This window comes from Passer montanus, unplaced genomic scaffold, assembly GCF_014805655.1.
Source record: "Passer montanus isolate IOZ18808 unplaced genomic scaffold, ASM1480565v1 scaffold1, whole genome shotgun sequence".
NCBI classification, from domain to species: domain Eukaryota; kingdom Metazoa; phylum Chordata; class Aves; order Passeriformes; family Passeridae; genus Passer; species Passer montanus.
The window spans coordinates 12,704,697-12,730,859 of NW_024356504.1; the positions used below are offsets into that span (position 1 = coordinate 12,704,697).

A 26,163-nucleotide genomic window follows, 5' to 3' on the forward strand; every position below is an offset into this window, starting at 1 on the left:
CCGGGCAGCGCGGCTCCTGCGGCGGCGGCGGGGCCGTGCCGGTGCCGGAGCGCTTAGGAGCGGCGTGAGAGGGGCGAGGAAGGAGCGCGCATCCCGAGAGGAGCGTGCGGAGAAGGGCTGGGGTGGGGGAGGCCCGAGCGGCCGGTGCCAGCCACGGGCACGCGGCGGGGACGGGGACCACTGCTGTACACTGCCACAGGAGCCGAGGGCGGACCTGTGTAAGGGCAAGTGGTGTCACCCAGAATTCACGTTTCGGGTTTGGGGTTCCTTCAGCAGACCATCGTAGCATGATGCAGGGAGGGAGACCGTTAACAGGAATCCTGATAACAGCTTCGAAATGATGTCTCTGGGATCTGAATCAGGTGGCAAAGAGCAATACTCTGGGCAAAGATTCTCCAGATCATAGTTCAAAGATAGAACTTGACCACAGATAGAAGTGTGGCCAGATCATAGTTCCCAAGTGCTCTGTGAAGGTGTTTCTTTCCATCAAAAATTATTTCTTTATTCTGAAAGACAGGAAATCTAATGGAGGGGTGTAGGGGAAGGGGTTTTTGACTTATTATTATTATTATTTTAGTCAATAATGGGAGGGTTTTAAACTGCTTAAAACACAGAGAGGGTTCTGAGGTAGATTGTCAGTATCTTGTTCGACATCTGCCACTGGACAGACATGAAGCCACTGTCTAACCTGTGATGACCACCCCCACCACTCTTCCACCTTCACTCTCTGGGTCTTTTGGTAGTTTCCTCATATATGAGTCACTGTCAATGTGTCCTTCCATTCTGATACCCAGTTACTGAGAGCTATCCTGAGCATGACTATCCAGGCTCTTTTGTACTTGTGCTGGATTAGTTGAATCTACACCATTTTCCCTGTCTTATGAAAGCACCGTGCAAGACAGTACCAGAAGCCCAACTGCAGTCCTTATCTCACATCTAATACTTAAATCTGCAAGGCCAATTGCTGTGTCAGAGAAAGGGACAGATCTACTCACAGTGTCCTTGACAGTCCTCCTTACAGCCACACATTTGTTGCCAGGCTGTTTCTGCCACAGCCAGCTTTCTCCTCACAGGAGGAGAGGGGATTCCTGCTGATGCTGTTTCTGCAGACAGTTTTGGCTGTTAAGCTTCTCAGTTGTGGCTGGTCACCAGGGGGCCGTGGAGCTCCTCACAACCACAGGAAAGTTGAGGAGCACACTTCTTTCTCCTCTATCTGCCTGCCAGCCAGCAGTCTCCGCCAGCAAGCATCTCCACCACCAGACATCCCCTCCCAGACTTCTCTGGAGAAATTCTGGCCATGGTTCCTGTCATGCAGGGTAGAAGGAAAGGATACAACCTTTCAAAAGAGCAAGGTTTTTAGCATTTACACTATTGTTGACTGACACTTTCCAAGAGGGAAGTAGAAGATGCCTTGACCCAGTCCTTAGAACAAAGTATCTTCCTAACTCTTCAGTCAATAAACACTGGATTCCCCAAATGGAGCATCGGTGACTGATGCTGTAAACCCTGTAATCTATCAGCCTAGGAGAAAAGCTGGCAAGAATCTTGACAAGAAACATACACCTGAAATTCGTTCCTTTCTGTTACAGGATTAAAGCACTAGTCCTGCATTTGTACAGCCCACTTGGAAACTGCAATCTCTGTTTCCTGGCTGGCTTTAGGTGCTGCTCCTGGGAAGGGGTGGCTGTGACCATCTACTTCTTCACAGCGCTTTGATAAGCAGGTGATTCCTGACTCACCATCACATGAGCCCCACTGTGCAGGAAAAGCCCAGGACCTCTCTCTAGCCCATCAGCCCCCCACTCGTCCCCCCACAACCTCGGGGCTGCCTCCTTCCCCAAACCTGGCACAGTAGTGCTGACTGTGAGTTTGGCAGCAAAGTCAGCAACCCAAAGAGCTCCCAACCCTCCTCTCAGCCCAGCTGCACACAGCACAAGAACCAGGATGCCTTGGTTCTCCTCTGCCTGTCAGCAGCGTGCTGGGCTCTGGGACAGGACAGCCAGGGCAGGCAGGTGCCGGTGGGTCTGAGCAGTGAGCCATCCCTGCATCCCTGAAAGGAGCAGCCCTCTGGTGCTGCAGGCAGCAGGGCCCCGCACCCAGCCCAGCGTGGCAGCGGCAGACAGTGAGTCAGCTTCCTGCTGGGCTGTCCATGCCGAGGGAAGGTCGGCAGAGGACTGGCAGGAACAAGCTGAGGCAGGAATTCCTCCTGGACTCCAGACAATATCTTAATTTCCTCTTCTGCCACGGGTCTGGCACATTCCTGGGAGGCAGGCAGGCCCGCATGCCCCGCTGTGGGTGGGAAGAATCTGACAGACTTGCTCTCCCATCATCTGTGAGGGGACAAGCTGTGACACCTTGGCTGCAGGTCCTCAATGGTTCATCAGAACTGTGCTCACAGGGTGGAGGACTGATTTCCTCCACTGTCATCCCTGGGATGATCTCATTTGGGAGAGTCAGCAGCAGAGGAAGGATACCTTGGACATGACAAAGGCATAGGGAGGCACAGATGCAGAAGGAGGGCACTGTGCTCTGCTGTGCATTGCCACCATCACAGCCCCCCCCGCCAGGCCCTGCTACTTTGCTGAGGCAACCAAATCCCACCTTGCCCAAAGCACAGGACAGCCAGGAATGTGTTCACCAAAGACGGAGAACTACTGAGAACAGCAGCCAAAAATCAAGCATGCCACCCATTGCCAGACCCTGATGCAGAAGCACTCTCCTAACACAGATTGCATGCATGCAAGAGGAAGGGGACACACAGAACATGCAGTAGAGTGCAAACTGATCCCACAGTTCTGGCTCTTTCCTTGTTCTAGTTTCACAATTAATTGAAATCAGCTTATAAATCAACACTTGAAAAGGCCAGGTCCTCCCTTCTCCCATTCCCAGACTTGGTCAGTCTGGCCAGGCCAGCCCAGGCTTGGGCTGCTCGAGCTCAGCTGATGAAGCTGTGGATCTGTGCTGCAGCCCCGTCCCCTGCAAAGTGACAGTGGTGGTGATCAAAGCTCTGCCGCAGCTCTCCCTGCCCGGGGCTGCTCTGAGGCTCTATGACAGGAATTAGCCCGAGCTCCTTGGGGACAGGATCCTGTTTGTACCAGATGTGTCCCTGTTCCAGAGGAATGTGATTAAGGATGTCTGGAGCGGCTTTCACAGGGTCACACCGAGCACTGCGGCACCTGCTCCCCCAGAGAGCAGGAGCGTGAGGGGGAGTCCTCCTCCTGAGGGAGGACAGTGTGGGCTGGGGAGGGTTTATTTGTCCTGGGCACCCTGCTGGCTGCTGTATCCCTTCAGCCAGCAGCAGTGAGCCTGTCTCACTGCAGTGCACAGGCCAGGGTGGCTACACCCTTGCTTAGTCTGATCCCAGTGGGAAAAGCTTCTTATCCCATCCAGCCACAGGAATGCCCTCCAGGGCTGCCCTTTCTCTGTAGGTCAGGAAAACAGGATGTCGTCTTCATTTTCAGCCTGAGCACAAAAGCAGATCACTGGAGCAGATGAGCCCAGAGGGTGGATGCTGGGCACATCCACCCCCCTGTGCCCATGTGCCAGCCCCCATGTGCCTCTGAAGCCCCCTCCTGAGCTGCATCACTGGGGCCAGCCCTACAGCTGGGACTTTCTACCAGCCCCATCTGCACTTGGCCGTGCTGACAAACCAAACCCATAATCAGGTATCTCCAGCTTTCTCTGCAGATAGCGGTCCTGGTGCTGTTCCTTCAGCCCAACCCTTCCCTCCTTTCCCTTCTACATCCCAGGCCACACATCCAGCTCCCGGCAGTGACGAGCTGAAGTTCCCTGCCACTGCTCCCTTTGTGCTGCTGCTGCTGGTTTGCTTGGGGCCACAACATATCTGTGTGTGGCTTTTACACCTTGGCCCTAAGAAATGCAGTCCCAGTGATGAGACTTGTGAATGAGGGAGCTGAACAGCACCAGGCCATAATTACAGCAGGAGCATGGGGGAGAGGCCAGCCGAGCACATCCATTCTCATTTCCTCTCCTATTAAGTCTGCCCTGCTTTTGTTTGACCCAGACCAAACCTTGCTATTAATGGCACAATGCTGTGGAGTCACAGATGATTGTGCTACAAGCAGCTTTGTGGATTCTGCTTGACTAAATGCATAAGCAGGGCTTTGCTTGCAGATACCATTCCCCTGTGATTCATGCTGTAGAAAGTACATCAGGCAGCTGTGGTGTAGGCAATTCCCAGACTGGGCTGTTTTGCCAGGGGAGATCTTTGTCTCCTTCACAACCAGCAACCCAGGCGAGCAAGCAAGGAGGTTAAATGGTGTCATATCACTACCGCTGGCTGTGGCTGAATTCTGCTGATGGGTGCTGGTAGCCTCAGCCGTGCACGTTTCCTCTTCCTGATCTTGCCTGCAGAGTTTCAGCTTGCAAAATCATTTTTGTGCTGAAGGAGAGAGCTCTTCTCGCTGTGCACCTACAGCCAAACTGATGCCAATCCCTGCCCTGTAGTGTTGTGCTTGTCTCTTGTAAGTCCCTGGAGGCAACCCAAAATGCTGTGCTCCTGGACTAGTGAAGGGAAAAAGCAGGCGTGGCTGTGCTAACACCTCCAGGGCTGAAAAGTGAGTGCAGCCCCAGTTCAGAGCAGCAGTAGCTGGCCCCAGCATCTGGCCATGTGTCTTTGCTGAGGAAGAGAGCCTGGTGCAGCAGGAGGCAGCCGTGCCCCAGCCTCTCCCACCCCAGCGAGGTTGCTGTACTGTATGATGGAGAGGGGGGACATCCTCCAGGGACACTGGGCTGATGGATGAAGGAAATCATCCAGCTGGGCTCCTGCAGCAGAGATCACAAGGTCCTCCCTTCTCAGCAGAAATCACATGAGAAGGATTACCCTCCCATCCTGCTCAATGACAAGATCACATCTGGCAGCCCAGGGGGTCACAGAACAAAGTGGCAGGAGAGATGGGGGATGTTGTGCAGCACTGATGCTCAGCAATTCTCCTTGTCCTGACTCCTGCATGGCCCCCTCTGAGCCATGCAGGACAGTCATGGGTGCCAGCCCACATCATTGCTGCTCCCTGCAGGGAAGAAGCTTTGGCAGTCACATTTCAGAGCTCAGGTTGAGCCTTCCCTGTCCACACCCCACAGCAGCATTGCCCCCTCCCTGCATGGGAGCTCATGAGAGCCATCTCTGCAGAGGAAGACACAGCAGCTTGTGACCAGGTATATCCCAGCCAAAAGTATGCACCTGGACAGGGAACCTTGCACAGGCACAAGATTTGTCCCAGAAGTGCCTCAATCACTTCTGCAAAGAGTCCCTTTGGAGACCAGTCCCAGCACAGGCACCTCAGAGAGCCAGAGGGCTGGAGAGCCTTGAGGGGACAACGAGCTGGGAGGGATGGGGCAGGGACACAGGGCAACAGCCAGGAAGCAAAACCTCCCAGGGCAAAGGAGTGAGGGCCAGATAAATTACAGGAGTACTCACCTGTATTGAAGAAACATGCTGTCCAAGCCTGTGCCCAGGGTTCTGACATCCCTGCTAGAAAAATATCCTTTGCTAAGACTTGTGTGAGGGAGAAGAGCTGGATGGAGCTTCATCTCTGCCCAGTAGTTCCGTGGCAATGTCTGTGGGTCTGGCAACTGGCTCTGGGAAAGGCTGGCTGCAGCACAAGGGACATGTCCAAACCTGCTGTTCCCATGGGAAGGAAGGTTTGTGTCCATGCCTGGGGAGAGCAGGTTCCTCCCCTGGCGGTCAGCAGGGCCCTGCTCAGCCCTTTCTTCTCTTTCTGGTGCTTCTCCTGGGGCTGGTGAGTCCCTTCTTTTGAAGGGGAAGTGGATGGAGGGCAGGGGAGAGAGAGTATTGGGCTGGGGCCGTGGCAGGGATGTGCAAGTTCCCCAGTGTTCAGCAGTACTTGCTGAGGGTGGTCCTTGGCATCTGCAACAGCCAGCAGGACCCCAGCACCCCTGAGCTGGGGCTGCTCTTGGGGCTTCACACACAATCACTGTCCCCCTCAGCATCAGCTCTGCCCTCCCCAAAATGGTGCAATTCACATCTGAACAAACCCACTTGTGTTGGGGATTGCAAACCAGAGCCACTCTCACTCCTGCCAATGTGAGGAATGTGCTGTGCTGCCACCTCCTGCCATTGTTACCTGCCCCACGCCCCCCAAACCCCTCCTCATGGGGAAGAGGAAACAAGGTTTTCACAATTTATTTTAATGAAATTTGAGTGTCTGAAAAGCAGACACGAAAGCCCCTTCAAGGACTTTCAGACAGACAAGGGAAAGGGGAAGCTTTGCCACTGGCCCTTGTTCACAGTTTTGTTGTAGACATTATTTTAGCTAGCAGTTTCCTTAACTTCCCAGCCATACAGCTGTGTGAACGGGTGCCAGTGGTATCTGACAACACAGTGTGCCAGTCCCGCTTGGCTGCAGAGAACAAAAATAACTGGAGAAGATAACTTGAGTGTACTTGAACCCAGGTAGCAGAAACAGAAACCCAAACAGTTTGCTTAAACAATACAGTTGTTTAAAATAATAAGGTTGATAATTTTGGGAAAGGACCTTCTATTTTTAAGTCTCTGGACAGGCTTACTTTTGTAAAAATAAACCCCTTCTCATATAGCAAAGGAGAAACTTCTGGTAGGAGAGCAGTCCTGGTCTGGTATAAGTGAGTCCCCTATCAGGGACACTTGCCCCATCCCAGAGCACTCCCTGGAGAACTGGGGGCCTGCAGACACCCAGGGTATTTTCCCCAGCCCCAGCACAGGAGCATCCCCTGAATCTGCAGGCAGCCCCTCAGCTGCTCCCCCTGCAGTGCAGCAGTAGTTTGTGATCCAGCAGGCTCCTGGTGTGCCAGCACCCAGCAGCCTATCCCTCCTCCTCTGTTCTGACTGAAGTGGGGTACCCCATGGAGTGCACCCCTTGCAGCCCCTTTACTCCTCCTGCCTCAGCCCATCCCTGCTGCCCTCCTCTCCATGCACCCACTGTCTCTCCTTTGGCAGAGCAACCAGGACTGACTCTGAGCTGGACAGACGTCCCACTCTTTGAGCAGCCACGCTGCTTCCTCTCCTGCAGGTTCTGCAGTGCTGCCAGGCCCTGGAGAGAGTGCTACGAGGCACTGCCTGCCCCCCAGCACACCCAGCTCACAAACAGGATGGCCACCACCTGTGTACCTGGGCAGGCTCAGCCCTCTCTCTCTGCCTCAGCAGCCATCATCAGCATCCTGCAGCACTGGAGCAGCCAGTGACTGACCATGGGTGGTGGGACTTCCACACACTCCCAGCAGCAGCACCCTGGAGAGCAAGACTGGAGGACATCCAACCCAACACCATGGGCTGCAGGCAGCCAGCACCTGGCTCAGTTCTTGCCTGGAAGAAAGCATGGAAAGAATGTGTTTATGGAGATGTTTCTTCTGTGCTCAGCCCATGGGCCTGCCATTCGGTGTGTGGCTACAGCCTGCACAAGGAGATGGGCACTGAGTGCTGCCGGGCACACAGGCACAAGCATGGACATGTATATGGATGCAAACAGGCAGGAGAATGTGTTTCTTGTGGTGCATGTGGTTAAACACGGGGCTCAGCCTCCTGTTTCCAGCAGCCAGTGTGGAGGCTGAGTCCACAGTAACCAGTCTGCTCAGTGATGGTGACAGAAAGCCCACCTCCACACTGGTAGTGGGTAACATGGTGACAGCCCTTGCTCCAGCTGGGGTTTGCTACCTTGCTGGCTGTGGTGGGCAAGGAAGTTTTGTGCTGGGAAATTTCAATCCATTTAATTTATTGCCATTGGTGATAAAACCAAAAGCGTAGAGCCAGAGGCACAGTTCCTGTGAAGAGTTTATTGGTGTAGCTGTTTCCACTACAGTCAGAAGAGTCACAATGCACAGAAACAACAGGCCTCCTACACTACACAGGGAGGACAGGACACACACGGCCACAGACACACAGAGACACTCGTCTCTCTGCCCCGGGCCCTGCAGGGGCCAGGCTGTGGGCAGGACCTGCTGTGGGGGAGGCTTTTTTCTCTGATGGGATATTTCTGCAGCCTCCCGAGGAAGGCATTGGACCCTCCCAGTAATGAAGCACCCACCATCTCTCGCAGGAGCCAGGCTGGTAAGTGGGAATGGGGGCAGCATCTTCTCCCAAATCCGATGGTGAAGTGAGCATCCCAGCTTCCTCTGGAAGAACAGTCCAGCTCTGACCATCAGGAAGAGGCTGAGCAGCTTTTCTCTCCTGGCACTAACCTTGGAGTTTCCAGGGGCAGCAAGGGCACCATCAAACAGTTTCTGGGCCAGCTCTGAACAAAGGCTGCCAGCTCAGGGACACCCCAGGGAGCAGGTCTGTCAGGTGGAAAGGTGTGGTGCACAGCAAGTGCCACCTGAACATGAGGAAGAACTTTACTGTGCAGTGACTGAGCACTGGAACAGGTTGCCCAGAGAGATTGTGGAGTGTCCCTCACTGGAGATATTGCAGAACTGTCTGGATACAATCCTGTGCCATGTGCTCTGGGATGACTCTGCTTGGGCAGGGAGGTTGGATCAGGTGATCCACTGTGGTCTCTTCCAACCTGACCCACTCTGTGATTCTGTGGAGCTGCCCAGAGGTGATGGGAGCTGAGTGCTGGGCACCCTGAGTGCTGCTCCTTCCCACCTGGAGGGCACCACTGGATGTGAAAGGTGGTCTCAGTATGGCAGCAAAACTGGGGCCATGGTTTCAGTGACTCCCTTGTAGGCTTGCAGGGAGCCAGACTCAGTGGATCACTGCACAGGGAAAGGGAGGGGACCCAAAGGACTGTTTTGTGCTCCAGCACTACATTTCTTGTGTAGCTTCTTAAATATGGTTTGTTCTCAGAGACAGGAATGTGGGGATCAGGAACTGGGATACAGCCCTGTGATGAGTGTTTACTCCTGCAATCTCTGTGGAGGTGCAGAATGACAGAGGACTCCTCTTAGTTCCTGCAAGAGGGCAAGCATTCAAGCCTTCAGGATACCTGCTTGTCTCCAGCCTTCCCTCCCTGTGCAATTTGCCTTTGGAAATAAGGTTGGGAAAATTGAGAGGGAGAGGAGCCAAACAGCCTCTTCCATGTCAAGCAAGAGCTGAAAACAGTCATGTGGGAATGTGACTAGAACAGAAAACAGTCTGGAGGAGCTGGGGTGGCAGTCCCTCTGTGCCTGTCTGCCAGGCTGCAGCAGCCCCAGTAGCTGTGGCAGAGGCCCGGTGTGAGCACTCCTAGAAGGGGCAGAGGGAGCAGGAGCAAGGCATCTGCCAGCTGAGTAAGGAGGTTGCTGGCCTGGGAGAAGAGGCAGCTTCCAGCCCATTCCTTTGAGTGTTCAGTGTCACGTGCTGAGATACCCAAGCTACCCAAGCATCATGGTAACGGAGGGGAATGCAGTGGCACCAGCTGGCATGGTTCCCCTTCACCGCCTGGAGACCAGGCACAGGCTGCCTCCAGCAGGGAGGGGACAGACCCCTGACCCAGGGGCACTCAAGACCCACACATCTTTGGGATGTGAGAGGCGTCTCTCAGCCCACCAGGTCCAAGAGGAGAGAGACTCACAGCCTCTGCTGAGCGAGCGATGGGGCAGCCAGAGCCAGGGCTGCATCCTGCAGGGCGATGGAACAGCCATTCATTGGTCCAGGCAGGAGACACTGTGACTCATGGCCAGTCTCCAGTTAGTTCTTGGGAGGGGTGAGCAGGCGTGAGCTGCCTGTCTCGTGAGCAGGGAGGGCAGCTCCCAGCTCACACAGGCATGTGCAGCTCGTTGTACTCGTCCCGGCCATCCTCGTCGAAATTTGGCTCCGCATCCTCCGAGTCCAGCTGAGAAGAGGCAGAGACCAGGCTATGAAGGCCACAGCTGCCCCCACTGTGGGGTCAAGCCTGGCACAGAGGGATCAGCACACAGCAACCCAGTCAGCTGAGCTGCGCTGGGAAAAACAAAGCTCTTGCTCCTTCCCCTCCCAACAGGCTCCTTCTTTAAACCCTCATGCCCATCCATGCATCCCCAGCCCGATGCCCTTTCTATTCTAATGCCTGGGGCTTTGGTTCAGCACTGCAGCTCCTTCCTCTCCCCCTGCTGGCAGCACTCACTTCTGGGTGCTGCTCCAGGCTCTCCTCCAACAAAAGCTCAGGATGTTGACAGCAGCAGAGGAGCTGCCAGCTCTTGAAGAGCTGCCAGCACCCTGGCACTGTGGTTACATGCTGAAGTGCCTACAGCCATGGGCTCTGATGTGCTGCTGGGCTGTTCTTGCTGCTGGTTCAGTGGGGAATTGGTGTGTTTCTTGATGAATGAGCCACAAGATGGAAGGGGAAATCCTTATTCCAGGCCTCTGCCTGGTAGGAACCTGTTTCCTTGCCCCAGGCTGCCCATCCATCTCATACTGCACTCCCAGGGCTACAAGATCCAAGGAAGCCATCCCCCCACTTACTGCTATTGAGCAAAGACCCTCAAGGCTTTGCTGGCCCATGATCTCCCAGCCTTTCAGGCTGCCAAATCTCCTCAATCTCATTCCAGTGTTGCAAGCTAGGCTGAGGACAGCTGTCTGCTCACCGCTTTGAGCTCCCTGTCGTGGAAGAAGCGGGGCAGCACGAAGCGTCGCAATGGCACTGTCATGATCAGGACAAAGGGGAAGGCCAGCGATGCCACTGTAGATTTCACCACCCAGAGCAGCACAATGCAGGCCAGTTGGATGCAGGTGAAGAGATTCATTCTCCAGGTCTTCACCTAGTAGGTAAATCCAGTCTAAGAACACATTATCTTTCCACACAGATTAACAAAGACCCAACTGGCAAAACAAAACTCTTCTGCATAGCATAGTACAGCAGAGTACCTGCTGCTGCAGAGTCCACCTGCCTTTACTCTACAGCCAGGTAGAACTCCCTAACACATCAGCCTCGATGCTACCTGGCAGCATACCCACCTGGCAATGCAGTGTCCCTCCACCCCCTCAACAGTGCATCAATCCTACAAATTATCTGTCCATCCATACAATATCCTGGCAATACACTCCTGGGTGCAGCCTACCAGCACTGTACCACCTCTCTGCATGCCTTGCACTTCTCAGCACAAACCTGCAGCCAAGCATGGTCACCAAGCCAAGTACCACTCTAGCAAAATACCATCCTCCCTTCACCTGCTTCTTCTTCCTCTTCTCCTCATTACCTTGTTCTGTGCAACCTGCCTTTGCTCACCTTGACAACGTAGATGTGGTCAGGGTGGTGCTTGGACGGCATGAAGATCAGGAGCAGGCGCTCGTAGAGCTGGATGCCGGTGAGTGATGTAACCCCCATGTAGAGGAAGATGCCGAAGAGCACAGCCAGGGGGATCTGCCTCAGCATGTTTCCCATCACAATGGACAGACCTGCACAGACAGAGCTCAGGGCATGTGTGTCCCACACCAGCCCCTCCACAAGGCACCAGTCTCTGTCCCTCTCCCACCTCCTCTATGCCTGGAGCTCAAGGGAAAGAAAGCTCAGTATGGGTAGGTGTGGGCACTCCTGCAGTGAGCAGGCAGAGCACGGCAGGGACACTGCCAGGAGATCCAAGTGCTTGGTCCTGACCTCTCCCCTCCCCTGTTCCCTGCGCAGAGGCTCACCGACAAGGGCAGCAATGAGCACTCCGGTCACACGCTGCTCCTTCACCTCCTCGATGCGGGGCTTCTCGCCGGGCGCGATGGCCTTGCTCATGACGGTCAGGGCATTGACGTGGGTGACGGAGCGCACTGTCGCCGCCGTCAGCCAGGGCAGCCCGAAGAGAGCGCAGAGCCCCCCCATGGTGCCAATGAGCAGAAGGTCCAGGTGGAAGCCAGAGCCTTTCAGCAACTTCCTCTCCTTCTTGCTAACAATCAGCCTGAAAGAAAATAGAGCCCGGGTCAGTGCAAGGCCCAGGTCAGTGCCCAGGGACAGCACTGCAGCTGGGGACAACACTCGCTCTCTGGAGACAGCACACATGGGGATACCAAGAAGATGGCTGAGGAGGGGGATGGTGGCTGTCAGCCTCAGGTTAGCAGTTTCTTCCTGTGCTTGGCTGAGGTAGGTCTCCACCACACCATTCGCCAAGAGGGGGACCAAAAGATGACAGGAGAAGCCAAGGTACAGCCTGAAATGGCCAGGATCCTGCTCTTGCTGTTCCTCTGGGATGTCCATTGCATTTCCCGTGAACCAGCACCCATCCTGGCCTTGCCTGTCTAAAGGTTAGCAGTGGTTGAGGTTGGAGGGGGAGGTACTCACGTAGTGATCTGTGTCTCCATGAAGATAAGGATGAAGACCAGGAGAGCAGGGATGGCAGAGGCAAACATCATCCACAGCGGAAAGGTCCCACTACTGCCCATGGGGTGGATGAACCAGCCACGCTTGTGAGGGGACGTGACCGACAGTCCAGAGGGGACATTCAGCTTCTGGTGGTGTAGTTGCAAAACCCAGCAGTTACTCATTAATACAAACAAGCCCACAGCCTCACACAGCTTTGATCCTCCTGCTCTCCCTGTTCTGAACGCCTCAGATGATGGGATAAGCCACCCTGAACTGAGCAGGACTTTCTCATGGATAATCCCCTTCAGTATAAAAAACCCCATGTTCCCTAACATAGGCCTGTGTCATTTCCTTTCAGCTACTTCAATTCCCTTCATTTTTTCCAAGAGACCAAGGAAATATCTTCCCTCAGGAACCTCGCTCCCATGTCAGTCCTTGCAGACCATGGTTAAAATGCTACTTGACCTCTGCTTGGTTAAATTAAATGTTCTGAACTGCCTACCATTTTCTGAGGTGGCTTTCCAGACTTTCCAAGGCTTTTCTGAGACATTTTACAGCACTGTTTTTGCAGTGCAAACCCCAGAAGTGGCCACATTCTGTGGAAATGACCTCACCCTGACCATGTTCAGAGGGAGTATCATGTTTGTGCTCCCATCAGACCACACAGACTCCTAGCTGTACATCATCCTGACCCTGCGTTCATCAGCATTTGAACCCTTGGTTTTGTGCTGCTCTACAGCAATTTCTGCTATCTGCACTGCAGGCAGAGTTTATGATTTGCATTTATGTTAATCAGCATAAGTATGAATAATATTTCTGGAATGTTTGTCCTTGAGTTAAGCTGTGTAACTAAGTACCATTTTCTCGGAAAGCTTTGTACATATGCTGAGTTAATACTAAAATGATAATGCTTTTGATATTAACTGTAGAAGTGTAGAAGGGTATGAAAAGAATGTAACAAAGTGCATGATTTTACTACAGTCTGATAGACTGAAATTTTTCATTGAAATTCAAATGAATAAAAATGCATTTGGATTCTACCAAGCCTTGGTCTGTTTTGATAAAAAGCTTGCATGATGAACAGGAAATGCTATTCACCCTTTTCCCAATCCTAGCCAAAAAAAAACCAAACCAAAAATATCTCCATATCTACTGAAAATGGAGAAAAAAGGAAAGCTGTGAGATACGTTTGTTCGATAACATTAAGTTATCAAACTTAAGTTTGTGCGTATACTGGGGAAAAAGTTGTGTTTGAGATAAAGTGATCAAAATATCAGTATCCTACAGTCAAGGAGAGAATAAGTACATCGAGTACTAAACTCATGACAAGTACCCCATTGAAACCATTCTATGTGCCACTTTCTTCAGTGTGCATACATAGTTTATGTCTTGTTGACTGACTGCAAATGTTTAGAGTTGCAAAGAAGGAATGAACTGCACTGAATCTCCCTAAAGCCCCTAAATCCTCTCCTACTAACAGCTAGAAGACCAGAGGGATACCAGGGCACTCCAGCCCCTGTAGCTCTGGCCTCAGCCTCAGCAAGACCCTTGGAGCTTCCCTTCAGCGTGGGAGTGAGGATGAGGGGAATGTTTCTGTTTGCTTTGTGCTGTTATGATTAAAGAGGCAGGAAATACAAATTCCCCTTTGCACAAGAGCAGGCCAGTGCCACAGGGATCACTGCTGGGCTGCAGGAAAGGCTCTGAGGGCAGTGCTGGCACCTACCTGTGTGTATGTGTCAGTGATGGTGTAATCCACCAGCACCATGACCAGGATGGAGATGGGGATCCCAAAGTCTCCGATGATCCGCCGCGCCTGCAGAACACAGACCTGTCATTTGCAAAGGGAACAGGCCAGCTCCATGAATGCACAGAGGGAGCCTATGGCAAAGAGAAGCCCCAGATGGGGCCAAGCACCACTCCAAACCCGAGCACTGCTGATGGGCAGGGCAAGGAAAACCAGCCTTGACCCATGGGGCTGTGCATCCCACTGCCCACATAACATGCTCTTATTTGACTGGCTAATTGCTCCTGCTGTCCTATTGAGACAGTGCTCCAGGTATTAGACAGATACCCTGCATGCAGAGAGATGTCCAAAGAGAAAAAGCTGTAAGCTCTTCTTCCTATATTCTAGTTTAACAGACTTTTATCCAATCCAAGGAGCTTTCCCCAGGTCCAGGGGACTTTCCAGCAGCCTCACTGGAGCAGGACAGTGCAGATACCATAATCAACAATCAGCTCTTGTCTGCACCCTAGGGTGAGCTACCATCCCTCCTGCAACGTATTTAAAGGGTTTCTGGTGTTCCTTTGGGGGACGTCCAGGTGTTCTGGAGAATAAAGATGTGTAGCCAGAAGCATTATTTGTTTGGTGTGTCCCTTGTCCTTGATGTGAATCCTACAAACTTCTCACCTTTCCTCCTAAGAAGCGGCTGTTCTTGAACTTGCGCATAAAGAAGGCAATGAAGAAAGTGCCGAGCATGAGGATGAGGGAGAGCAGAGCAGTGTTGGGCTGCATCCTGGTTCCCAGGGACATCGCATCTGTAGAGAGCACGCTGGCATTCAGGCTGCTCTGCACGTTTGGTGGGTAGAACTTCAGCAAAGGATGTTCTGCAAACACCTGAGCAGGTGAGAGAAGCAGCAGACAAGTTACCCCAAGGAGGGGCAGGGGCACTGTCATACTGGGGGCAGGGGAAGCGGAGGTGTCCTGCTCTGTGGAGAGGCGAGGGCAGTAGATGGTGGGCACGGACAATCCCAGCATCCGTCACCTCGCCTCGCAACCTACCCAGCTGGAGAGGGTTGGGGAGAGAAAAGTGGCCCCTCTTTAATGTCTCCTGCAGGAAGAGAAGGGGAGAGAGACATTAGGGCTCTTCCTGCCACTCTCTGGTGGCGCAGGAGGCAGCTGGGCTGAGGCATGAGATCAGCAAAGAACTGCTCTGCAGAATGTCTAGGAAAGTTGCGGCTGAGCTGGCCCTGTTCCCTCGCCTCCTGTGTGCTAAAGCAGCAGGGTCCTAAGGGATTAAGAGATGCAGCAGCCCATCTCCCCAGGGAAGGTTCACCTTGTACAGTTTGTAGAAGGTCTCATAGATAAAGATGAGGGAGATGAGGAAAGCAAAGATCTCCTGGGTGAAGGGCGAGATGTAGCGCACCAAGAAGCTTCCTTCTGCTGCCACGATAATGAAGATGAAGACGATGAGCCACAAACCAATCCACACTCTGCCTGTGAGATACTCAATGCCTTGTGTCTGGCAGAACTGAAATGGAAAGGGGAAGGAGTTACTCATGGCTCCTCAGGCTGCCTCCTGCATCTATTCCCCATTAAGATCAAAGACTGTCCTGGAAAAAAGCATTTACATCTGCTTGGGCATCCAGCACAGAATCAGTGAATTCATGGCTAGAATCACAGGTAAATTTGCAGACTTTGCATTAACACCTGGCAGCTCACACCAAGCAGGTCTTTACCGCTCCAGTCTTTGTAACAGTACCTCTCCTTCATGCTCTGCTGAAGCCAGCCCATGCAAAACACTCCCCATCCCATCCATACGGAGGTGCCATTGCTCAGACACAGCTCTCCATTCTTCCATGCACTCAACAGCACAAGCCTGTTCCCTACAAAGGAGAGCCTGAGCATCCTGCTACATCCACAGGCCACAATCTCACACAGCACCCTGTGTACAGACAGTTGTATGTGTGTGGAGAAAAGGCCCCAGGTTGCCATCACAGAGGAGACCACCTCCACTGCCTCTTCTCATCTACACACACCAACTGTTTCCAGGACAAATCATACCCCTCCCTTGGCAGCCTTCCTCAGTACCACCACAGGCAGAGGTACTCCTCTGTACACAGTGACTGGACAAAGCAAAAGTGGTCAGTGAGAAGTGCAGTCACAGGAGAGCAGAGAAAGTCCCACTCTGCAACAGCATCACCAGCTCCAAACTCTTGACAAAGTGAAAATCCAGCTGTAGAAAAAAACATGCTTTTTCAAAGACACAGACATGCTGGGAGTCAGAGAAAAGGAGAAGAATTAGATCCACTGCTTGAAGGTACAGTGATACAGGGATGCTTTCAAGAGCAAAGAGGTCATGCTACTTGAGAAAGAAACATATCCATCCTGGCTGGCCAGGATACCTCTCCACACACCCTTGGGCTCATCCTTAGAGATGGGAGTAATACTTGTGCCACATCCCAAATGGGGGGGTACACTGAATGTTATTGAGCTCCCCATAAAAGGAAACCTGGACACAGATAAAAGTGGTGAAATGGACTTCAAAGGAAGCCCCAAGAAAAATAAAGTTTTAGGATGCAGCTACAAGTGCTCATTATGCCAATGAGCTGCAGCACAGGGCTGGGGGACAGTGCTCTCCTCACAGTCAGCATGTAGAGGAGTGCTGTTATCAGTGTCACACCTCAAGGGATAATGGATACAGCAATGGGAGGTAGAAGTCCCGGTAGTGGCACCTGCAAAGGGTCAGCAGAACCAAGGGCAGCCCTGGCTGAGCTGAGAGCAGCCTGGAAGGACTCAAGGAGTTCACAGTAACAAAGACCCTTTGTAGAGCTGAGAAATGCCAGCTGCCCTCTCCAGAGCAAGGACAGAGTGAGCAGGTGCCAAGCACAGACACTGCTTCACATGTACCTTGTAAAAAGCTTCTTCAAACACCAGCAGAGGCCCTGAGAAGCCAATGACCAGGAGTGGCTGGGCTCCAAGCAGGGAGAAGAGGATCCCTAAAACCGAGGTGGAGATTATCAGCTCGGAGACCCCCATGAGACCCTCAGTTTTCTCTCCTGGGAAAGAGAACAATGTATGAGTGTTATAGCCCGGACACAGGCACCATCACCACAGACAGGAAGGCTGCACAGCTCCAGACAGAGGAGGCAGGTCCCCATCCCATCAGTCAGAGGTGCCCTGTGTTAGGCAGGGAGCATGGAGGGAGGCCTGGCAGCCGAGGCTGGAGAGGCCAAATGGCAGGGAGGGAACAAGGCAGCAGCCAAGGCACAGCACTACCACTCTCCCTGAGTAAACAGCACCAAAGCCCACCCCAGAACAGCACCACACAGACACAGCCAGTGTCCCAGAGTGCAAAGAGCAGACCAGAAAGCAGGCCCATTACCTAGGAGTCCCCCGAAGGTGATGGCAGGAGAGAGAGCAGCAAAGTAGATGAAGAGAACGGCTGCGAGACACTGGCTGTGCAAGGCGTCTCTGATGTCACTGAGGTATTTGGGGTACCTGCGCTTTATGTCCCGAACCAGACCTCCAAAAAATATCCCGGTTCGCTTCAAAGGGTCATCCTCAGCTTCCTCCTCTTCTTCCTCAGCTTTCACTTCACACAGCTCTGGAGATGCATGGAGGGCAAGGCTTCAGCAAGGAACACAGCTGGGCCCTGGGGCTGTCCCTCTCCCCAGCATCTCATAGAGCAGCACTAGGCTGGTGGGCCCCCTGCAACAGCACATCCCACTCCCTCCAGCTGTCCCCAGCCACCAGAGCTGCCCACAGTCACTGTCCTGCTGCCCTTGTCCCGCTCCCCATTCCCCACTGCAGGAGCCAGGCCCTGCTCACCCTTCTGCCAGGCTCTGGGAAGGGAGGGCCCATTGGTGCACACAGGGCACTAGGCACAAACTTGCCCAAATGTGAATGGAGAGACCTTTGGCTTCCTGAGCAGTGCCCTCCTTCATGGACTTCTGCTCCCTCTCCTTCCTCTTCTTCAGCAGCAACTTCTGGAAGGTGGCAATGGATTTGAGCAAGTCTTTCCCCTCCACCTCTGATGGGGGGATGACAATACTGCAGTCCAAGAACTCGTTGATTGCATTGAGGAGGTCTTGACGATCATCTGCCATGTATGCAGCCTCATGGAAGTGCTGGAAGGGGAAGGGAAAAAGAGAGAGGGAGAAGGCTCAGACCAAGACTAGACCCAGCTACTGCAGCCTGGAAAGACAATGCTTGCTGTGACCTTTAGAGTAACATTCTCCCCCTCCATCCACTACTCATCTCACTACTGCCACTCTGTGACCCGCACTCCTGAATCCCTCCTCCTGTTTTGAGGAAGAAGCTGGTAGAGCCCTAAAGCATCACAGTGATAAAGCACAAGAACCATGAACTGAGCAGGGAGCATAAGAGACTGGGGAGTCTCCACAGGGGAGACAGAAAGAGAGTGAGAAAATAGGCATCTAAAGCATGAGGGAAGCCATGCAAAGGAAAGTAGGCAGAAAACGGGAGACATCTCTGAAAGCAAGAGCAGGTTAGCAAGGAAGGACTAAGGAGACCAGGCAGGGAGATGCTGGCAAACAGGTGGAAGTGCTGCACTGTCTCTGGAACATGCCTCCAGAGAAAAGGCTGGAGGATGATGAATGAGTGAACAGCCTGTAAAGGAGGTAGGGGACAGCTAAGGTCCCTGCAGCACACAGACTCCCTGGAGCCACAGCTTCAATGTAAATGATACTGTGCTCTCTCCACGGCGCCAGCACTGTGTAACCTTGCTGTGGCCAGCCCTGGCTGCAGCAGCTGCCTCTGCTCTTCCAGCAAGAGGACCAGAGACTCAAACGAATGAGGTCAGCCCACAAACACAGCACTGAAGCTGGAATGGCACCTCACCTCTTCTGGTGAAAAACACATTCTCAGCTGAGCCCCACACATCTTCAGGGAAGGAATCTTTCAGTCTTGCTGCCTCTAATGAACTTTTTCTCATTGAACCTTTTAGTCTCCAGTTCAGTAAAAGTTGTGCAATAGAGGCAGTACAGGAAGGTTTGTTACTTGCTTATAGTTACGTGGCACCAGCAGGAAGGACCTGTGAACCTCTGCTCCTCTAGTGCTGGATATATACAGCAGATGCTCAGATTGTCTCTCCTTTGCATTTAATTCCTTACCAAGGTAATCAATTTCACTGCCATCTAGACAGATGGAAGACTTCTAGCAGTGCACTTGCTTGGCAGAAAAACTTTCCTGCCTCCTCATTTCTCCTATAAGGATGTGCTCCTCTACATGGATGCCCCAGCCAGGGGACTCAGCTAAAAAGCTTCATCCAAACACCTGAAAACAGTCCCCAGCAACTGCTAGATTTTTTGTTAGTGTGGTCCAGGCCAGACACCATGGTCACAGGCATCACTTAGCCTCCCCACCTCTCTGTGAAATGTCAACTGAACACCACTCCTCTAACCCTGGGACATCCTTTTCTCCTGCTTTTACACATGGTCTCTTTCTTCACCCAGCCTAGCACACTCTGTCCCAGCCAAGTAAGTGTCTGTCCTACTCCTTCCTCAGAACTGGAGGATTCAACCTTGGCCAAGCCAGGCTGATCTTAAAAATCCCAGGTGTTCACCCCTGCCTACCCACCTGAGCCCTTGCACAGCTCTCACCTAAGGACTGCCTTCTAAGGAGCCAGCAAAGCTCCCTCACAGCATCACTGCCCATCAGCTCCTCACCTTGTCAGACATGAGGGTGGAGATTGAGCGGCCAATTTCGTGGTAGTCCATGTTGGCCTGGCTAGGTCCCAGCAGCACAAAGATGAATCTGACAGGAATTGGGACCTCCAAGACAGATTCCAGGAAGACGGCCTCATTTAGTCGGACGAAGGCCATGGTTGGCTGCTCCAGAAACTGCACACAACCTACCAGGGGGCAATGTTTGGAGTTAATCATTGGAGTGAGCTGTACTGGGCTGCCTTTAACAGGCAGCAGAGACAGGGGTTTTGGAGGCTCCTACAAGCCCTGCAGTCGTGTACTTTCTCCTGACCACAGACACAGCACTGAACTTCAAGCGAGGACTAATCCAAGTTCTTCAATGATCATTCGTAAGCAGTGCTACTTTCTTTAGCCTCCCAGTTAGTCCATTCTCAGTCCCTTACAGATGGGCTCTACTTACACTATAAGGGGCTAGGTTTAAATCAGAAGGTTTTTTCCCACTTATGGAAGGAAACCTCTTACATGTTACTTTTATCAAACAAACTTCTAATCTCATCAAAGAATGAAATCAGGTTTGCTTGACATGACCTATTTCCCATAAACCTTACTGCTTGGCAATAATTACATTCATATTCTTTAGCTCTTCAGTAATTGAATCCCATATTAGCTCTGCCACTCTGCTGGCCGAGAAGGATGTCAGGTTAAACAACCTATAGGAACTGGCTCACTGTTCTCCCTTCCTTGAGCTATGAGCTTTCTCTGTTACCTTGTACCTTCTCTGTATGCCCAAACTACTTTTTTTCAGAGAAAAGTAAGTCAGTGCTCTAAAGACTCATGGGTACAAAATGGACATTTTCTTTTACAATGTCTGCATCTCGTCAGTGCTTGGCATTCTCCTCAGTTCCTAACAGATTGGGAAGTACTCCTGCATCCTCCAGCACACCAGCCGCTTCCTTCACATACCCAGCACAAATGTTTATTGAATACTGGTATTTCACTGGCATTATTACTGATCTTTCTGCCATCTGTGTCCAGCAAAAAGCTGTGCTCTGTGTCAGACTGGCAAATCTGGGCCTTCTGAGAGTCAAAGCAAATCCCAAGACACACCCTTAGCTCAGAAACAAGCCAATGTTTAGTTATTTGAGTACTCAAAAGTGCACTTATGAACCTGATTTGGCCTCATTGTGATTAAGCATCAGTTTGGTTGAGCTGACAAGCCTCTTTGCCTGAGCTTTTAATCTACTGGGTAGACAATGGCATTTACTTTGCTTGTAGTGTAGTTGGGTTTGCTGAGAAGTTAATGCCAGCAAAGTGCCGAGAAGAATATTCTTGCAATCAGAAGGCACCAAGCCCACTCACGCTCAATCCTGCCTGCTCACAGCCCTCCTCTACAGAGAAATATGTCCTGGTAGTGCCACAGTCAATTCCTGAGACCTTGCCACCAGCCAGGCCCTGCTTCTGTCAACTCAAAGCTTGCTGGCACACACAGCCAGCAGCCAACACTGGTCAGGGACAGGGCCCAGCTGCTGGCAAGGTGTTAAGAGGCCAGACAGAGCAGCAATGGTCAAAGGGCAGGGTGGTCCTCAGTCCCTCAGGCATCACTCACCTATTTCTGAGCTGCAAAACCAGATTTACTGTGAGCCTGGCAGGACTTCCACCCCGAAGCTGGGCCCCAGCTCCCAGCAGCCGTGTCTATCAACCTCTTTTTTAATTTAGGAAAAGAACTACCCTGGCAGGACATATATTTGCTATATACAAACAGAACATGAACCATCACCAAAGGAGGGAGTGTAGCAGGCTCACTCCCCAGCTGAACATATATGAGATGACCAAATATCCCTTGGGAGTGAGGGCACAGACCTCTGGTGCCACACCAGGATCTGCACTAGTCACTGCCACCTCTTACCCACAAGGACCACTGTGGCCTCTGCATCTTCAGGGATTTTCTCCATCAGCTTCAAGTATTTACGATGGCCCTCAGAGTTATGAAGATGAGGGTTTTTCTGCCATAAAGAACACAAATAAGTAAGGGTGGAGTCCCTACGCTTTGGTCTCCCTACACAGCCTTGCACCCCACTGGCACAAATGCATCTGGGCTTGCCTTGGCTGCACACCCAATGCCTGCTTCACAGCAAGGCACCCTCACAGCAAAGGCCACCCTGCAAGTGCCAGGGCTGCTGCTGCCATTCCATGCTCAAGCAGACATCTGCACACAGTCCAAAGCCAAAACTAGGCACCAAAATCATAATGCAGAGACCCGATTCCCAGCGCTCCAGGTGATCCAGGTAGCTCAGTCCTTGCATTACAAGGTTTCCCCATGAAGGGGCTCAGAGGTGGGCACCATGGCCTGCTGTCAGCCAACAGCTGTCCCCAGAGTGTGGAAAAAGACACAGTAATCCCCCCCCAGGTCACCCTCACCTCCTTGCACTCGGTCTCGTTGGCCTTGGGGTCAGCCATCTCAATGCGTTCCTCCCCCATGAGGGGCACACATGTGTCTGTGGTGTGGTTGTGATGGTGGTTCCCCACGATGGAGTTCATGCTGGAGCTGGAGTGGTTCCTCGGGAAGAAGCCCTCTTTCTCATCATTGGGATGGCTGAGGGGGAGAGCGGTGGCCATGAGGGGACCTGCCTCCCTTGCCACCTGGGGCTCACAGATAACCCCCGGGCCCTGAGATATCCACCCACCTGTGCTTCAGCAGCAGAGCTCGCAGCACGTTGGCTCGATCTTCTGCCCTGATCTGGTCCGAGATGATCATGGTCTCCACCATGAGGTGAGCAATGCCAGGCAGAGTGGTCTGCTCCAAGTCAAGGAGGACGGCACCTGCCAGCATGAGGGGAAGAGCCCTGCTCCTAGAGTGCAACACTCCCCATTGCATTCACACTCTGGGGACACAGCTGTTCCACCAGGAGCCAGGCTTTGGTTGAGGTACAGATTGAGCTGAGAAATGCCCAAGTGCCCCATGTCCTTTCTGTAAACCCTTGCCCCAAGAGAACCCAAAAGCTCCAAGATGCAGTGGTAATTCTGCTATCTCCTTTCATTTCAATCTCCCACTCTGACCAAACTTGCTGACCACATCAAAGATGGGTCTAAGGCCTGCTGGCCAAGGCACAGCTGGGGGTTGCAGCTTCCATGAGCCTGACACCAGTGAAGCAGAGCATGGAACCAACACAGGCACCCTTGAGCCAATGCAAACCCTGCCAAACAGGCTGCAGATTGTCTGTCTCCACAGACCCTACATGAAGCCTGGACACAAATGCTGTTTCATGTCTCCAGGGAGGGACCTATCAGTGACAGAAGCTATCCAGCAAAACCTGTCCTAGAGCAAGAGGCAAGCCCTGGTCTGCTCTTCCTCACTCACCGTGGGCAATAGTCTTCCTGAGCTCCAACAGACTGCGGAAGGACAGTGAAGCCACATGGGGTTTGCCCCACCTTGCTGTATCCTCCTCCACATCCTCCTCAAACTTGATCCAGCGGGCTGTCTCCCTCCAGTGCATCTCCTGGTTCTTATCCACCACCAGCTCATTCAGCTCCACAAACACCTAGTGTGGATCACAAGGACATGAGATGCATACAGCTCTACCGGCAGCACACAGAAAGCCTCAGTGCTCCTCTCAAGGTACTGCCTGGTCTGATGTGCTACTGGAACAAACCTGCCATGTGTAACCAGAGCTTTACTGCACAGAAGCAGCCAGGATAAATATCACTGACAGCATGGCAGGAGCTTCCATCAGCACAAGGAGCACCAGAAAGCTCCAAGTCACATGGTGTGGGCAGAAAGGAGAAAATAATGCATCCCTTTCTACCAAACTGCTGCAATTTTGTCCTCTGCCTTCTTTTTGGTTTTCCCCTAAATTTCCCACACTCTCCAGAGATAGTGATGTTACTGTGCTGCCAACTTCCACAACAACATTACCATTTCTGTGACTTTTAAATGTCTTTCCCAAAGTCAAAGCTTTGTGGTTTCAGGGAAATCTTCCCTTATATTGAAAAAAGTGTATTTTCAGCTCTCATGATAATGGATAATAGCATTAAATGTCACCCTCAAGGTCATGTAAAGGAAACACATTTATCACTTTATAAATTGCATGTTTCTAGTCCTGATTTACAGCTTCTGAACAAGTGTGGGAGGACAGCACATGGATACCTCGTGGGGCTTTCTATCCAACTTCTTCTTCTTCTTCTTTTTCTTGACAGATGGAGTTGATGCTAATTTTTTGCTTGTCCTGGTGATCTGACTCCGAGACGGTTTTTTCATCAGATGCCTCCTCACACCTGGGTTATCTTCAAAGCGGTGGCCTGAAGACACAGGGAAGGAAAAAAGGCCACCAATTTGTCTAGTGGACATACACCATCTGGCAGGGAAACACATCCAAGCACGTCCTTCTCTCATTAACTTAGGCTATCAAAGCCCTGGCAGCTGGAGAACTCACCATCCTCCTCCAGAATTCTGAAGATTCTTTCTGCCTCATTTGCCTACTTTCATGTATTCCAGAGATGTGAGCTTACTTCTCCACAAAGAAAGCTTCCTCCTAGGCTGTGCATACACTCGGGGCTTCATCACAAATGCTTTTACTCATGGTACTCGAACAAGTGGTGTGGGAATCCTCCCCATATTCCCCCAACAAAAAGCAACCTGCAGCCTTGCCTGCAGTTCTGCACCCACACAGCAAAGGCAGGCACCTGGCTGGGCCCCACCTCTTGCACCAGGGGAAGGCCTGGTGCTCAGCAAGCATGAAGGGCTGTGAAAGGGAAGGATATTTAGCTGCTGCTCTGGGAGACATAAAGAAATATTAATGTCGGTTTTATTTAATTGTGTGACGAGACTGTAGGCTAACACTGCAGCCTGGGGCTGGCTCGGGGCTGGCAGTGAAGTCGAGCTGTTGCTCTTCTAGACAACCCGCAGCGCCGCTGTAATGCCCTCAGAAAGGTCTGCCTCAGAGACTGGCTGGCTGAGGAAAAGCCTCACAAAGCCTCTGCAGAGGCTCTAAAGGCTGTCCTACAGACCCATCACTGTGCTGCTGGCTAGCCAGTGCCCACCAAAATGCAGCCACAACCATGCCAGCCTTTTTGAAATGCCAGAGAAACAGCACCAGGAAACAGCCTGCCAGAGAGAATTTCCCTGGACACTACCCAGGGACAGCAAGTGTATCTTTCTCAGCACAGACAACCCACAGGAATGTGGAAACCCTCAGATCCTCATTACAGGATGGGCAGGCTCGCTCAACTAGATTATGGAGTCAGGGCTTTTGCTCAGCTTTGGTCCATTGTGGTTTGCTGGCTGTGCTTGTAAGACAATGCCAAGGTTTTCTCCCTGGCAGATCAAGGGCAGCTCTCCACTGGTTGGGGGAATATTCTGCCTGCATATATCTTTCTGAACTTAGCTTCAAGACCTGCAGCTTTCAGGGTATGAGAGACAGTAAAAAGCACAGGGTTTTAAGTCTGAGTGGTCTCTTTGATGTTGCAGAAAAATATCTGTACACCTCTGGCATGGAAACACCCACCTAGCATCAGGCCAGGCATACCATGGCCTTGCACCTTGAAAATCTGGGTCGCTAAATTAAATATAAAATGAATCAATGCTGAGCCTCAGGGCATTTTCCCCCATTGGCTGCCCTGCTGATGCACGTCCTGCTGATGGCGGGACCCCTCCCTGCTCCACTTACTGCACTGCAATATCAATAGGAGCCAATAATGGCCCAATAACCACACCGAACTTTTCTGGGAGCCGGGCACGTGTGGGGCTTCCATGGAGTTTCACATGGATTTCTCAGTTCCTGCACAGACAGTAGCCACTTCAGCACACTCAGTATGAGCTCATGCATGAAACAAGCAGTCCACCATGCAGATGATCTTGGTATCTGGCACCTTTGCTGCAATCCCTGCAGCTTGTGATTCTCCTATGCACCCTAGGACTCCTTCTCTCTGTGTCCCTGGAAAACCAGGGCCCAAGTACACTCTACCCAGCAAGACAGAGGACAGCAAGCTTTCCTCTCAACAATAACAACTTATTACACAGTGCTCTTCAACAACAGCCCTAGAATGCATCCACAGGTGTCTAGTCTTAGCCAGACAATGGCTGGAGGACAGATAAAAAGCAAGGATCCACGTTTCCTGACAGCACCTCCAGTGACTCCCATACTCACTGACAGGGACAGGAATCAGAGTGCTGCAGGGTCAGAGAGCATCGCACATCTCCAGAGCCCTACCTACAGCAGGCTATGGAGAGATCTACTTTCTCCAGTGACTCCCACACTCACTGACAGGGACAGGAATTAGACTGGAATCAGAGTGCTGCATGGTCAGAGAGCATCACTGAAGGCACATCTCCAGAGCCCTACCTACAGCAGGCTATGGAGAGATCTACTTTGCTGCTCTTCCTTGGTAATGTTTGTGGCTATTGAGATGCCAGCTGGGGGATACAACTCACAGAAGCAGGGTGGGCACCTGGTCTTAATTTAGGAGAACCACTGGCTTTGGGAGTCCCATGCAGAACCCAGCTCTGCTCCAGGCTGCCCTACAGAGACCCTTTCTGTGTCCTGTCAGATTGGTGCCTTCCCCAAGGAAAGTCAAGCTCAAGAGA

General features: G+C 52.2%; 1 protein-coding gene across 2 annotated transcripts in view; it reads right to left on the minus strand.

The window, feature by feature from the left end:
- Positions 1 to 7,773: 7,773 nt before the first annotated feature.
- The window catches only part of SLC4A3 (solute carrier family 4 member 3), a 33,910-nt gene continuing 15,520 nt past the window's right edge, over positions 7,774 to 26,163 (minus strand). Inside the window, exons 7-23 of one of the 2 annotated variants that reach the window (XM_039712660.1) lie at positions 23,728 to 23,879; positions 22,942 to 23,122; positions 22,268 to 22,403; positions 22,002 to 22,176; positions 21,490 to 21,586; positions 19,605 to 19,789; positions 17,831 to 18,044; positions 17,300 to 17,521; positions 16,825 to 16,913; positions 15,251 to 15,445; positions 14,605 to 14,811; positions 13,921 to 14,010; positions 12,177 to 12,343; positions 11,543 to 11,796; positions 11,139 to 11,308; positions 10,498 to 10,671; positions 7,774 to 9,767 (exon numbers count right to left, since the gene is read on the minus strand). In XM_039712660.1, the coding sequence (XP_039568594.1) occupies positions 9,690 to 9,767; positions 10,498 to 10,671; positions 11,139 to 11,308; positions 11,543 to 11,796; positions 12,177 to 12,343; positions 13,921 to 14,010; positions 14,605 to 14,811; positions 15,251 to 15,445; positions 16,825 to 16,913; positions 17,300 to 17,521; positions 17,831 to 18,044; positions 19,605 to 19,789; positions 21,490 to 21,586; positions 22,002 to 22,176; positions 22,268 to 22,403; positions 22,942 to 23,122; positions 23,728 to 23,879 (2,786 nt within the window). In that variant the 3' untranslated portion in view covers positions 7,774 to 9,689. Of the gene's footprint in view, positions 9,768 to 10,497; positions 10,672 to 11,138; positions 11,309 to 11,542; positions 11,797 to 12,176; positions 12,344 to 13,920; positions 14,011 to 14,604; positions 14,812 to 15,250; positions 15,446 to 16,824; positions 16,974 to 17,299; positions 17,522 to 17,830; positions 18,045 to 19,604; positions 19,790 to 21,489; positions 21,587 to 22,001; positions 22,177 to 22,267; positions 22,404 to 22,941; positions 23,123 to 23,727; positions 23,880 to 26,163 lie in introns of both variants that reach the window. The other variant, XM_039712566.1, reaches the window with a different exon arrangement.